The sequence below is a fragment of the Taudactylus pleione genome, unplaced genomic scaffold (assembly GCF_031769625.1).
Source record: "Taudactylus pleione unplaced genomic scaffold, aTauple2 ptg000667l, whole genome shotgun sequence".
In the NCBI taxonomy this organism is placed as follows: domain Eukaryota; kingdom Metazoa; phylum Chordata; class Amphibia; order Anura; family Myobatrachidae; genus Taudactylus; species Taudactylus pleione.
The window spans coordinates 2,277,898-2,291,922 of NW_028285069.1; the positions used below are offsets into that span (position 1 = coordinate 2,277,898).

General features: G+C 44.5%; 1 protein-coding gene across 2 annotated transcripts in view; it reads left to right on the forward strand.

Annotated features, from left to right (window-relative positions):
* The first annotated feature begins 2,100 nt into the window (after nt 1-2,100).
* VSTM5 (V-set and transmembrane domain containing 5) overlaps nt 2,101-14,025 on the forward strand; it is a 39,207-nt gene continuing 27,282 nt past the window's right edge. For both annotated transcript variants that reach the window (XM_088455717.1, XM_088455718.1), the window contains exon 1: nt 2,101-2,387. In XM_088455717.1, the coding sequence (XP_088311843.1) occupies nt 2,306-2,387 (82 nt within the window). In that variant the 5' untranslated portion in view covers nt 2,101-2,305. The remainder of the gene's footprint in view (nt 2,388-14,025) is intronic.

Consider the following 14,025-nt stretch of genomic DNA (forward strand, 5'->3'; position numbering starts at 1 on the left):
ATTCTCATCCCCTTACTCTGCTGATTGGCCAGAGCATGACCTGGAGCAGGGGGTGAGCGGGAAAACACAATCTCCTCCCCTTACTCTGCTCATTGGTCAGAGTGTGTCCTGGAGCAGGGAAGAGAGCAGGAAAGCACACTCTCCTCCCCTTAGTCTGCTGATTGGTCAGAGTGTGTCCTGGAGCAGGGAAGAGAGCAGGAAAGCATACTCTCCTCCCCTTGTTCTGCTGATTGGTCAGAGAGTGTCCTGGAGCAGGGGGGAGAGCGGGGAAGCACAGTCTCCTCCCCTTCTGCTGATTGGACAGAGAGTGTCCTGGAGCAGGGGGGAGAGCAGGAAAGCATACTCTCCTCCCCTTGTTCTGCTGATTGGTCAGAGAGTGTCCTGGAGCAGGGGGGGGAGCAGGGAAGCACAGTCTCCTCCCCTTCTGCTGATTGGACAGAATGCGTCCCGCAGGGCCACCCCTTTTTCTTTGTTTGTTTTGTTTCCCCACTGTTATTGTGTGCCAGGGACCAATTTGCGATGCACAAAGATGTTGTGACACACAGCTTGAGAAGTGCAGGTCCAAGGGATGAGACTTGGAGAATGGTCACTTTGCACAAATTCTACCAAAGATCTGTACAGAAATCATTTTGATATCTGTAATCGCCTGAAAAACAAGATTTAAGATTAAGAAATTAAGAACAAGAAAAGGACACACAATGTTGGTTTCACAAAGGTTTTGTGGAACTAAGGGGCCTATTCATCAACACTAAAATGATCCGTTAAACATGCGGAAACGCTAGTGTCCGCATATTTGAGGCAACGAGCCATTCATCATCAGGGGTCCGATAGGACCACCTGATATTTCGCAAACTCTGAAATGTAAAAGCTGTTCCCGCACCAGAGCAATTATGAATTGCTCTGGTGATAAGTATCCCCCGCAGCGAGGTGTATACTTAATCATCGTACGGACCCCGTTGATGGTTAGGCCCCATAGTATTAGAAAGGTTTGAAGCAACTTGTAAAAACAGAAAGCAAAAAACACTGGCCCTGTCTGGGCTGCTGTCAAGACTCTTGCCCAAAATGTAAGCAAGATCTGTAGTCTTGATGATATTGAAACCAATTCTTACACTCTTGTTGTGGTCCATCATAAACTAGGGTTAGATAAAAAAAAATGCAAACAGGAAGTCATAGAAGAAGGATGTTCTAAATTCCAAGTGGAAAAACTTTATTTATTTTATGAATCAACAATAAATGCCTACAAGAGTATGAAACAACTGATAACATCATTGGGTTCCTGCCATATATGAAGTCTTTGCATCACGCCTTTTTGATGCAGGAAATACGTTGTGTGGGGGCATATCCTGATGACTTAGAAGAAGGCTCCTTCCTTGATGACATTATGAGTTCTACAGTTTGTAGAAAGGAGTGATACCCCCCTAGAGTGCCTCAAATCAAGCTGAACCAAAAACCTGTATATAGAGGCTGCATTCTATATCTATGTGATTATACCCGTTGAAATCTGTAGAGCGGGGCCGGAATTTTCCAAAAATTTCCAAGTAGGGGAGCCAGAATGAGATTTATCCTTCTTTGACAGATCTAAGACTGAACGCTCTGAGCCTGTTGAGTACTTTGGTCCGGAGCATTGAGTATGACGATGTCCAGTGGGTCTATGATAATGACAATATACTACTGTATACTCATCTGCTAAATTTTTGAATCTTAATTGAGTCTGTCATTGTTTTTGTCATTTTAATGCACTTTGCACTTACTGCTTTATTTTGTACCAGATCGATCAAAGCTCGATGCTGACTTGTTGCTATGGGCTACTGGGGGTGAGTGAGCAACCTCTAAGCGCGCATGCGCCTTTAACCCATTAAGTGCCAGGCTTCCCCTGCTGTAATGCATTGCAGTCATAACCCATTAGTGATTGCTTGTAATACCGCTGTCCTTTGCTCCGCTCCCTGTAGACTGACCTGCCTCTGTCTGTACTATAGCCGGAAAACCCATAAATCAATATCTGGGCATGTGCTGTAAACAGCCCTGCTGCATTCGCTGTGTGTGTTTCTGTTTCTTTTAAAGGACGTGCCTATGAAACTGGTTAGACCAGAGTCTCTGTGACAGCAGCACTTCAGCTACAAATATAACCAGTGGGGAGGTAAAGGTAATGCACAGTGTAGCTGCTGGGCTCTTGCAGAAGGATTACCCAGGCTTCAGACCTCTGCCCATGCCACCCATGAATGCGGAATAACATTGCAGCCATCACCATGCTTTGCTGCCACACCAGACATAAGGAAACCTGAGATGAGCTGTCACCATCTCTCCCATGAAGAATCTCAAAGGCTGGAGCCAAGTCAGAGGATCGGTGCTGCTTTTCACACTATGCCTTATTCAACAGTTTCATCAATGTAAGTAAAAATTGTCTGTAGAACTACAAATCGCAGCATGCCCTGGTACCGCACCAGCTGGAAAGCCGCAGGTGGCCTATCCCTGCTCATAGTTCTTTCTATCTTCTTCCGTCACTGACCCAAATATACTTAACTTATTTTCCAAAACGTGATATTTATGTGTTTAATTAATGATATTTCTGCAAACACTATAAATATGACAACACTAAGGTAATGTCTAGTGCACGGGATAATCATGTGGATTTCATTTATATTAATCTGAACTTCTGAGGTCGACTGAAAGCTGGAATCGCGTCCTCTCAATTTTGGTCGCTACGTTCCGCAAATAAGGTTGTATATTATTTTTGGATGCTTAGGGGTATATTTAATAAAGTGCGGGTTTTTAGAAGTGGAGATGTTGCCCGTAGCAACCAATCAGATTCAACTTAACATGTATCTACCTCCTTCTAGACGATAATAGCTAGAATTTGACTGGTTGCTACGGGCAACATCTCACTTCTAAAAAAAAAACGCACTTTAGTAACCATACCCCTAACACTCCCCAGGCACTACGGTACAGAATATTCCAGCACATTGCAAGGAATAATAAGAAAATATGAATAATAATTTTCTTTTTCCCATTACACCTGCATTTGTCAGACGAATGCACACGCTGTTTCAATGTAATTAAAACATAACCTGCATTTAAAGAGACAGTGCGCGGAGATGGAGCAGAATGTTTAGGGCTCCCAGTATTTGCAGGTGACAGCTGGGATGCCCATATAATAATTTTAACCCAACCATTTTTTTTTTTTTTAATTGTAATTAAATGGGCAAATACAGCAAGACCCAAAAAATAGATTTCTATATTCACTCATCCAGATCATCATACGCACAGGTAAGGCAGGTCAGACCTCACTCAGGAATTGCTTACTTCAGCGCACGCTATGAGGCCTCAGGCTGCGTCTGGTAGCGCAGTGGCTAATTTATTCACGCCCCTGCAACGGCGTTGAGACGCACTGCCATGCCTGCGTTCGCCCAACCACCCCCCGTCACCACCCACAAACGTCACTTCCTGTCACTCACTCATGCGCAGTGTGAATTAATCAAATGATTGCGTGCGAATTAGCAACTGCGTTCCTCGCTGAATCAGGCCCTTAGAATAGAGATCAGATTAGACATACTTTAAAAAAAAAAAAGAAAGGTATATACAGTATAATAGACCAAGGGGTAGATGTACCCTTGGAGAGAGATAAAGTGCGGAGAGATAAAGCACCAACCTATCAGCTCCTAAATGTCATTTCTCAAACACAGCCTGTAAAGTGACAGTTAGGAGCTGATTGGTTGGTACTATCTCTCTCCACTTTCTCTCTCTCCAAGGCTTAGAACATCTCTCCCAAAGTACCAACCAACCAGCTCCTAACTGTCATTTTTTTTTTTCAAACACAGCCTGTAACATGGCAGTTAGGAGCTGATTAGTTGGTACTTTTTCTCTCTGCACTTTATCTCTCGCCCTTAGTACATCTGCCCCCAAACCTGATATGGTTTCATACATGTATTTATGACATAATTTTGTTGCATATTAGTATATTCAATAGAATAAAGTCAATAAGTAATTGCTGGTTTATCTCTGTACTATGCCTCATTTGTCTATCTACCAAAGCCGTGCTACAGTAGTAGTGGGAGGCTCTTCTCACCATAAAACAAGGGCACTCCCCTTAGATCCTTTTCCCATTCCTCTATAGCTATAGTACTGTACACCTGTCATTTACAGTAGATAAGACTGGGATGGGCAATGTGTTTGTTTTACAATAACTATACAACAAAGTTTATGCAAGACTTCCATTGTATATGACCACACAATGTATGTGTATGTATGATGTATAGATGTATGTGTATGTATGATGGAATGGCGGAAGGCTGCAGAAGTTCCAACAGATAGGACAAGTTCCAGCTGGTGGGACATGGCAGTGCCTTCCACCTGATAGGACATGGCAGTGCCTTCCACCAGACAGATGATTTGGTGAATAAATGTTATTTAGCATATGAACCTTTTCTCCCTGGACTAGAACCACAGGGGTCTCATGTCTCGACCCCAGGATTTTGGAGAAAATCTTCCCTGATGGTACCTGCACTCAGCCTAGATCTATATAGGAAGTGATACAGGCGGAGGTGGTGACTACATTAGCAACCTCTCTTTGTACATGTTTACATTCCAAATATTGTAGGGCATGGGGGAATGGGGAACCTAGGTTTCTGCTTGGTTGGCAGAGGGTTCAGGGGCCTATTTAAGAACATTTTTCCTTAATTGCTGTTTTTTAGTATTCATTAATACAGGAGATATCACTGATATCTCCTGGTTAAGTCCATCTGCGTTAATTTCCACACTCCCCATACATTAGTACATTAGTACATTAGTACATTAGAACGGGGATGTAGAAATTAGGCTATTCATCACATTCCGAAAATTATGTATTTTCGGAATTTGATGGTGTTACTGTATGCCACTCTCAGGTGGCGTACAGCGGGTTATACTTACCTGCTTTCAGCTGGGCAGGTCCTCGTCCGGCTCGCTCCATCGCTCCTGGTCCCTTCTCAGGCTCTGGCTGCTGCGCTGTGTGTTCTCCCTGAACCTGCTGCTGAGTAGAGTCTCCCCTCTGTTCCCCGGTGACACTTGTAAGTGCTGCTTCAATTAACTGCACTTACAAGTGCCACCGGGGAAAGGAGGGGAGACGCTTCAAGGCAGCGGCATTGCGTCGGGGAGAACAAAGTTTTAGTAAAGTTTTAAAAAAATAAATAAATCTACAACCCCTCTGCCTGGCCGTCCTGTCTCCTTGTAGCCGCTACAGACCGGGAGGTCGGTTCCACGGCCGTAGCGTTTGACAGCCGGGCCAGGTAGAGGGTGGTGGGGGGTTAAAGATTTTTTTTATATTCGATTACCGCAGCTGTAATCATTGCTTCTGTAAACGTAACGGTGCATGCACAGCACTGATTACAGCTGCGGTAAGGTAGAGTAGATAGGAAAAGTATCTATTTCCCAAAAAAGCTGTCTTCGCAAAAATGACAGCTTTTCGGAATAGATACTGATGTAGAGGAGGAATGATGAATTCCCCCGGTAATTAGATAGGACTCCATGCCAGTTCTAAACCTAATTACCTCCAATGATAATTAAGTATTAATGAATAGGCCCCTCAGTCTCCCAGATAACATATTTCCTCATAGGGCATGATAGGGATAGGTATTTTTCTTTATCTTATTGCCTAAAGATCTAAAAACCTTTTATTCTTTCCCCACGCGTTTTATAACTTCCATGGATTGTTTTATGGCTGATCTGTGGCTATCAGTAAGTGAACTATATGATGAGGTTTCACAAAGTCCAAACATACCTCTTTTATCTAGTGGACTACATATATAATCTTTATATTTTTATGGATACAATAAGTAACGGTGTTTGTTAGGCGAGCAAGAAGTCAAAATTTATGCCTGATAATAACCGCAATGATCATATAATCAACTCAAGAAAAAAATATATGTAAAATATACGTGACTTCAAATGTTATCAACGTTTGTTGAGACATTGTAAAGTACAAACCAGCAACATTGCCCATACTCTGGGGCTGATTCACAAATGCGGGCGAGTTTCTATGGGTGGCACAGAGTCATACGCGTCTCATCTGCGTCTCCACTTGAATGGGTGTATAGGCGGAATTGCGGGCTGTTCAGAATTGGGTATATGCAGAACTCCATCTGGTTTCTTACGGCTTTCTTGCACCAGGTATAGTCTGGCGCAAATGCGCACTGCTAGAATGGTGCAAATGCGCACTAATAGGGATGGCGGTTAATTTCGTAAGCCGATGGATATGGGTGGAGGTGCGCAATGTGGTCGCATCTACGGCTGACTTTAGAGCACCTCGGAAATTAATCTGGCCCTCGAAGAGCAAACAGAGGGCCTGATTCAGACCTGCTCGCGAGCGCTGAGCGCTCGCAAGCGGGTCGATGGTGCCCAAGTGCGCATGACGGAGGTGGCTCCATCGTGCGCATGCGCGAGACCCGAATAACAACGGCCAAGCCTTCGTTATGGGTCTCGCACTAAAGGGGGCGTGCTGTCGATGGTGATTGAAAGCACGCCCCCTTTGGTGGGCGTGCCAGGGGCGTGGCTGCCCAGACAGAGGCGTTCCCATGGGAACGCCTTCCGTCTGGGACCGGCCCCACTGACATCACTAGTGATGTCAGTGGGAGTGCTTTTGGCTCTGATAGAGCCAAAAGCACTCCAGGGCTTGCGGCAGCGAGACCCTACCACAGGGTCTCGTCGCAAGCCCAATGGCCGCTCGCTATAGCTGTGGGTGGTCACCCACAGCTATGCGAGCGGCCAGGAGGCCGCTCCAAAAAGGAGAAGGGACGGTCCTGATTCAGAGCGAGCGCTCTGTCAGAGCGTCCGGCTCTGAATCAGGGCCAGATTTCTATGGAAGCAGAAAAAAAATTTCTGGAATGGGAAATAACAAACTGGTAATATCTGTTATTACAGTACAGAGACTGTAAGCTCCCGGACAGCATGAGGCGTACATCGGTAACTTAGCGGCACGATCTTACACTGGCCTATGACATGTTAATTAGCATGTGAAGGATAGTGATGATCAAATATCTAATAAACCCAGGGAATGCAAATCCATTTCAACAGAGGTAAAACCAGGGAAGGGTAGAACTGGAAGGAGCTGGGAAAAAAGGGGCCACAAGTTCACACTAGGAAAAAAATTCAAATTGAGGAGTGGGCAGAATTTAAAAAAAAATAAAAAAATCTATTTGCGGTGTGGCCTTTGCAAAGTGGCTGTCGGCGGTGTTGGCAATGTGCTTGTAACATGAAGGCGTAATTTTTTGTAGCTGTCTATTATGTATATTTGGGCAATTGTATAATGGCACCTCCATAGTACAAGATTTATGTTGTACATAAGGGGTGAATGATGACGAAGGGAGGTGTGATATTAAAAATTTCACTTTGGAAGGGGGGGTTGTGCATAATTACAAAACTCTGTATCCAGGCCGCTAAATATTTTAGCCCCTTACGCTCTGTCCTAAAATGAGTCTGAGTTCTATTTTAAATATCAAAGAAACGATTAGGAAGACCTCGGTAACCTGACTAGCTGACATCATTCCCTGACAATCGCTCCTGGGGGGGTCTCATCCCAGTGATACAGTCTGCTGACCATACGCAGAGGGCCCCATTCTGAGTTGGATGCAGCCGCTGTGTGTGCGTCTTTTGTGGTCACACACATGTGCGGCTTTATTCTGCCCTTCCCTTGTGTACAGCTACAAGGACTGAGACGCCCACTTTGAGCATCTCCAGACACTGTAATCGTGCTCGGTGCGCCTTTAGACTCCACCATCGATCGCAACATCGAAACGTGCACCAACCCCATTCCGGGTGCAGATTTTCCATCTGAGTATGGCCTCCAATGTGCGCGATTAAGCGTCTGTGTATGTAACCACTTTAGCAAAATGCCTCTGACACTCCCTTAACACACCCATAAGACGGACCATCTCCAAGCGTCTGAATAACCACCGCACAGGAGCACCCAGTACATTTTCAATACACTTCTGCATGCACATGTCTGAAATCTCAACTGCAACTATGTGCCGACGCAATCAGGGCGCAGGCACGGTGTGACTTAGACGTATGCTCCTATTATTCACCTAAACAACCAGGCTGCTGGCTCAGGTAACTAGGATGGATAGTAAGTAACATACAGTAGTGGGGTTTAAAATGAATCTCCATGTGCACCACCACATTCTGCTGACCCTCTACAGACTCTTTCTTGGTAGTTTTTCTGAAAATTCCAGTCTTAACTTATACCTAGAAATATATATTGAAACAACTCAAATTTGAGTTCACCTCCTGCAGGGATGTTCCCTATTTGGGCATTCATCTTTCACATGGCTATGATCCAATATACCATTACCAGCACAACTATGATATCATTAATGCCTTTTATGGCTCAGGGCCTGACTTAGAGGTGGACGGAATGGCAGAGCCGCACACAAGCAGCTGTGCAACTCCGTCCATCTAATATGCAAATGCAGCAGGAGGTGTCTGTAGGGAACAGACACCTCCTTGCTGCAACTGTGATCCCAGAGCTGCGTCCGAGGTCGCAGGCTGGGATCACCAGCGCAGCCATCACGACAATCAGTCGTGATGGTTGCCCCTTTGGCCAGGCTGCGGTAGCTGGAGCTTACCACAACCTGATCGGGTCCCGGCAGCTTGCAAGGCCAGGAAATCAGCATCCATGGACGTAGACCCTGGACTCAGCAATCCCAGAAATTGGTGGCGAAACGCCCCAGTTTCCAGGAACACCGGTTGCCCCCGCACCACCCCCCAAACGCTTCTGCCTGTCAATCAGGCTGAGGCTTGGGGGAACTGGTATCGCAGGACCCGTTCTGTACATGCACAAAACAGGGTCCTGCGCATGCACAGACCACTTACCATCGGAGATGTGCGCGAACCATCTGACTCAAGCCCTCAGTCACATAATGGTCACAATTCCCTAATCCATATATATGAAAAACATTGTATTAAATGTGCCTGGAAGAATGACAAGGTGCAAATATTTAAAGCATCCCCAACCACTGGTCTTTAACTACAGACTTTGCAATGTACCACAGATCTTCATGAATCTATGCCAATGGCTCAGGTTGCATTAGACGCCTTGATGAGAATTCCTTTCAATATGATGGTTCTTTAATGATGGTAACATTTCTTCCTACCCTTTGGCATATAAACATTTATTTTCCATTAATTCCCAACAACCCCCCACCTCCCCGGCTGCAGTAATTCTATAAGAATCGTTGCTTTCTACCAGCTTATAAAAACACTGACTCATTTAATTGACTGAAAGCACGGGGACTCCACAGAGGAAGCAATCCCCCACTTTTCAGTTACTAAGGATTATCCAGAAAGCCTTTGACATATTAAAATGAAAACACTTTGCTACAAAATCAATTATACAGATGTATCCTCGTACACCTAGCGTCTATACACCATACGGCGCAAAGTGCCCGACGCGACTTAGACGCTCCGAGAGGAGTAGTCACTCCCACTGTACGTGATATTAGGGGGGGGTATTACCCCGCAACTAATTGCCGGCAAAAATCCCTGCGGTGCGGGGCAAAGTTATTCAATTAAATAGCATTTTTCTGGCACCGAAAAATTGGGATGAAATTACGGAATCAATGGGTTTTTCCCCGCACGCGAACCCGTGTTTGTATTTTTTTCTGCAGACTTTACCGCACAGCTCCATGAGCTGGGAGGTTCCATCCGACTGCAGAAACTCATGTGGGGTAATCCCCGCTAATTGAATAGCTCCTGCGCGGCAACCCCACAGCTAATTAGATACCCCCATAGGAAATGTCACTAGGAATTGGTTTTACACACATACAAAGGTTCAAATGAAGCACAACGGAACTTGGTGTAAGTAATAGTCGCGGCCGCTGCATTGTCGCACCTTGTATACAGAGTCAGACACCATCGCACACAGATGTACAAATGTCACACATGAAATTGATCAGTGTCATCTAGCAGAGCAGTTTTGTTGCTCCCAATTGTTTTATTTATGTGACTAAAGGTCCCCATACATCTGCGATGGATCGCCGCGATGTTGCGATGGGATCGGAAATGCCGACCGGCGCCCATCGATGTTCCGTGATCCGTTGCAGGATCACTGAAATTCTACATGTTCCACATGTTAAATTTGACCGATGTGGCAACCACGACAATTTTTGGATGGTGATCGGCATATCTGTAAAATCCAATTTTGAATCTCGGCAAACTTGCAATGCCAGGTTGCAGGATCGCAACATCGCTGCAATCCGTCGCTGATGTATGGGGGCCTTTAGACGCAGATTTTGAGTGAGAAAGACGCTCGGCGTGGCCAAGTCGCCCGGGATCTGGTATGTTAGAGGCTGGGAGGAAAAACCAGGTCCTATCCCCTTCTCTCATAGGGTAAGATATGTGATTCTGAAAGATGTGAAATAAGCAAGGATACATCATATAAGATAGATGAGCAACCATGATAAATAAGAGACGTGGGCTTGTTTGAGGATTTGTCGGCCCCTTTTTACTCCACAGGTTACTTTTATTAAGCTGCAGCACTTTTCAAAGCCATCATGTCTTTGGCCGCTGGATTTAAAGGGGCAATAAAATTAAATACAAAACCAGGCTCACTTTATATTTAATATCATTGCCCGTTTAAAGCAAGCAGACGTAACCGCTAAAGACATGTCAGCTTTGAAAAGAGAGGTGCAGCCTATGCTCTTACAACCTATCCACAGTGATGTTCTCGTGTGTGACGGAGAGGGGGGCTCCAAAGGCCACCAGGATTCTAATAGTTGTTTTAAATTTCTTCAACTGTTGCATTTTCCTGATTCCAAATCCTCTCCCCTCTGTGTCCAATTCCTTCATCTTGTTTTTAATATTGCACATTTCCAGGAAAAACTTTAAACATGGAAATGCAAAATAAAAAAGTTTCCAAAATGTGGAGCTCTTAAAAAATAATTCATTGCTTATATTAGAGCTATTTGGAGTTAACCATCTGTGCTGTTAGTGTGCATTGAGAACCGAGGTTGGGAATCAATGGGTTATAGCAGTGATTCCCGACCTTGGTCCTCAAGGCAAACTAATGGTGCGTACGCGCGTAGCAATTAAAAAGAATGATTTGAACAATAACGATATCGTTATCATTACCATTCGAATCGCTCATTTAAATGGTCCCTATCAACTTACCATCGACCAGCACATATGGCAGATAGTGATATCGTCTATCGGCCGTGCAACTTGCTCGATATCGAGCAGGTTACTATAGAGACCCGCGATCATTGATCGCGAGACGCTATAGTCGTCGGTAAGTAGGTGGTGTGCTGGATGATCAATATCGATCATCCAGCACACCAGGGAGGGTGCATGACGATCAGCCAGCGATATCGTATCGCTGGCTGATCGCTACGTGTGTACGCACCATTATAGTTCTGGATTTAGTGATATCCAGGCTTGTGCACAGATGTGGTTAAATCATAATAACTGAAGTACTAATTAAGTCACCTGTGCTCAACTATGGCTATCCTTAAAACCTGGACTGTTAGTGTGTCTTGAGGACCGTGGTTGGGAACCCCTGCTATAACCTGTATCAAATTAGTCCCCATTGCAAGAAATACCACACAGAGGACCTGATTCATATTCGCACGCTATGCCGATATAAGCGCAATTGGCCAATGTTTTATGTACATGCATCTGAGGCGCACTGAGCATGAATCCGATTGTTACTGCACCGAGACACAGAATGAGTTTGGATGCAGGGAGTGTGGATTTTAGTGGGCGTGCCTGGGAAGTAACAGGGGGTGGTTAAGCAGACGCGAACGTGTCGCTTACAGCGGCTGCATCTAAAGACGCACAAGCGTTCACACAGTTCGCCATACTCAAATGAAAAACCGGCACCTGGCCAGAATAATTCATTTTGATAATATTTGTGTATTCAATCTTTCACTGCTTTGGCAGGGGCTGGCGGAGAGCAGATCTTGTCCTACATGTTTAATGGGAGCCATTCAGTGCAGATCTAGTGACCCCATGTTTATTAATTGCCCCATCCCCCTCAGCCCAGGAGGGTCAGAAAGTGCCCCAGCGTTTGTCAGCCTCTGGGACGGAGGAGCGATTTCAGCACCCATGAATATAAGCATTGTTCACAGCTCTGTCCCATTACAATTCTCTGGCTGTGCAAAATAAAATGTAATTTCCTAATTGCCACAGACATTTATTGGTCCTAAAGATTTGTTCCTGGAAATTTTTGGCCTCTTTCAGAAAATTATTAGGGACATTTGTGAACTATTTTAGCTGCTGACCATCTGCTGTTCTTAATGTGTACAGGCTGCCATTTTGCTCCTAGCAAAATACTAGTTTGTAGCCACATGAGAAATAATATAGCCTCAAAATGGCTACCTGTACAGACAATGCATGCACCATAAGGCATGCCTTCCATGTCCTGATTTACTGGCTACAGGAAAGGATGCGTCCTATTAGAAAGTGGGTGTGGCTTCAGTTATGTGGGCGTGGATGGCTGATTCGTGGCTTAGGTGATCAGGGGCTTTTATTTCCTTTTTTTCATTTTTAACATCAATGCATTTTTTTTTATACATTTTTGGGTACAGAATAGGGGGACAAATGGAGCTCTATATTCACTCTTGTGAAGTCTTCTCTTGATTGTTGACTTTGACACATATACACCTACCTCCTGGAGAGTGTTCTTGATTTGGCCAACTGTTGTGAAGGGGTTTTTCTTCACCAGGGAAATAATTCTTCTGTCATCCACCACAGTTGTTTTCCGTGGTCTTCCGGATCTTTTGGTGAGCTCTCCGGTGCGTTCTTTCTTTTTAAGAATGTTCCAAACAGGTGATTTGGCCACACCTAATGTTTTTGCTATCTCTCTGATGGGTTTGTTTTGATTTTTTCAGCCTAATGATGGCTTGCTTCACTGATAGTGACAGCTCTTTGGATCTCATATTGAGAGTCGACAGCAACTGATTCCAAATGCAAATGTCACACCTAGAATCAACTCCAGACCTTTTACCTGCTTAGTTGATAATGAAATAACGAGGGAATAGCCCACACCTGTCCATGAAATAGCTTTTGAGTTGATAGTCCCATTACTTTTGGGCCCTTAAAAAGTGGGAGGCACATATAGAAACCGTTGTAATTCCCACACCGTTCACCTGATTTGGATGTAATTCGCCTCAAATTAAATCTGAAAGTCTGCAGTTAAAGCACATCTTGTTTGTTTCATTTCAAAGCCATTGTGGTGGTGATTAGAGGCCAAAATTTGAAAATTCTGTCAATGTCCCAATATTTATGCACCTGACTGTATGTTTATAAGATATGGTTCATAGATTTCAGTTGTTTGTAACTATTATATATCAGTTGTGTGACGGGAGAGGTTGACAACAGTGTTCTGGATGCTTGAGGAGCTTTCTTTTTATGTTGCATATGCTTGCCATTTTTTACCATGTGCTATTTATACCTTGTGCCATATGTACCATGTACCATTTGTACCACGTGCCATTTATAACTTGTGCCATTTACATCTCATGCCATTTGCACAACGTGCCATTTATACCTCGTGCCATTTGTACAACGTGCCATTTATACCTTGTGTCATTTATACCTCGTGTCATTTATACAACATGCCATTTATACCTCGTGCCATTTGTATCACGTGCCATTTGTATCACGTGCCATTTATACCTTGTGCCATTTACATCTCGTGCCATTTACACCACGGGCCATTTATACCTCGTGCCATTTGTACAACGTGCCATTTATACCTCGTGCCATTTACATCTCGTGCCATTTACACCACGGGCCATTTATACCTCATGCCATTTGTACCTCGTGTCATTTATACCTCGTGCCAGTTGTGTCTCATGCCATTTACATCTTGTGCCACTTGTACCTTGTGCCATTTACACCACGGGCCATTTATATCACGAGCCTTTGTACCTCTTGCCATTTATACCACCTGTCATTTATACCTCGTGCTGTTTGTACCTCGTGCCATTTGTACCATGTGCCATTTATACCTCATGCCATTTGTACCACATGCCATTTATACCTCATACCATTTGTACC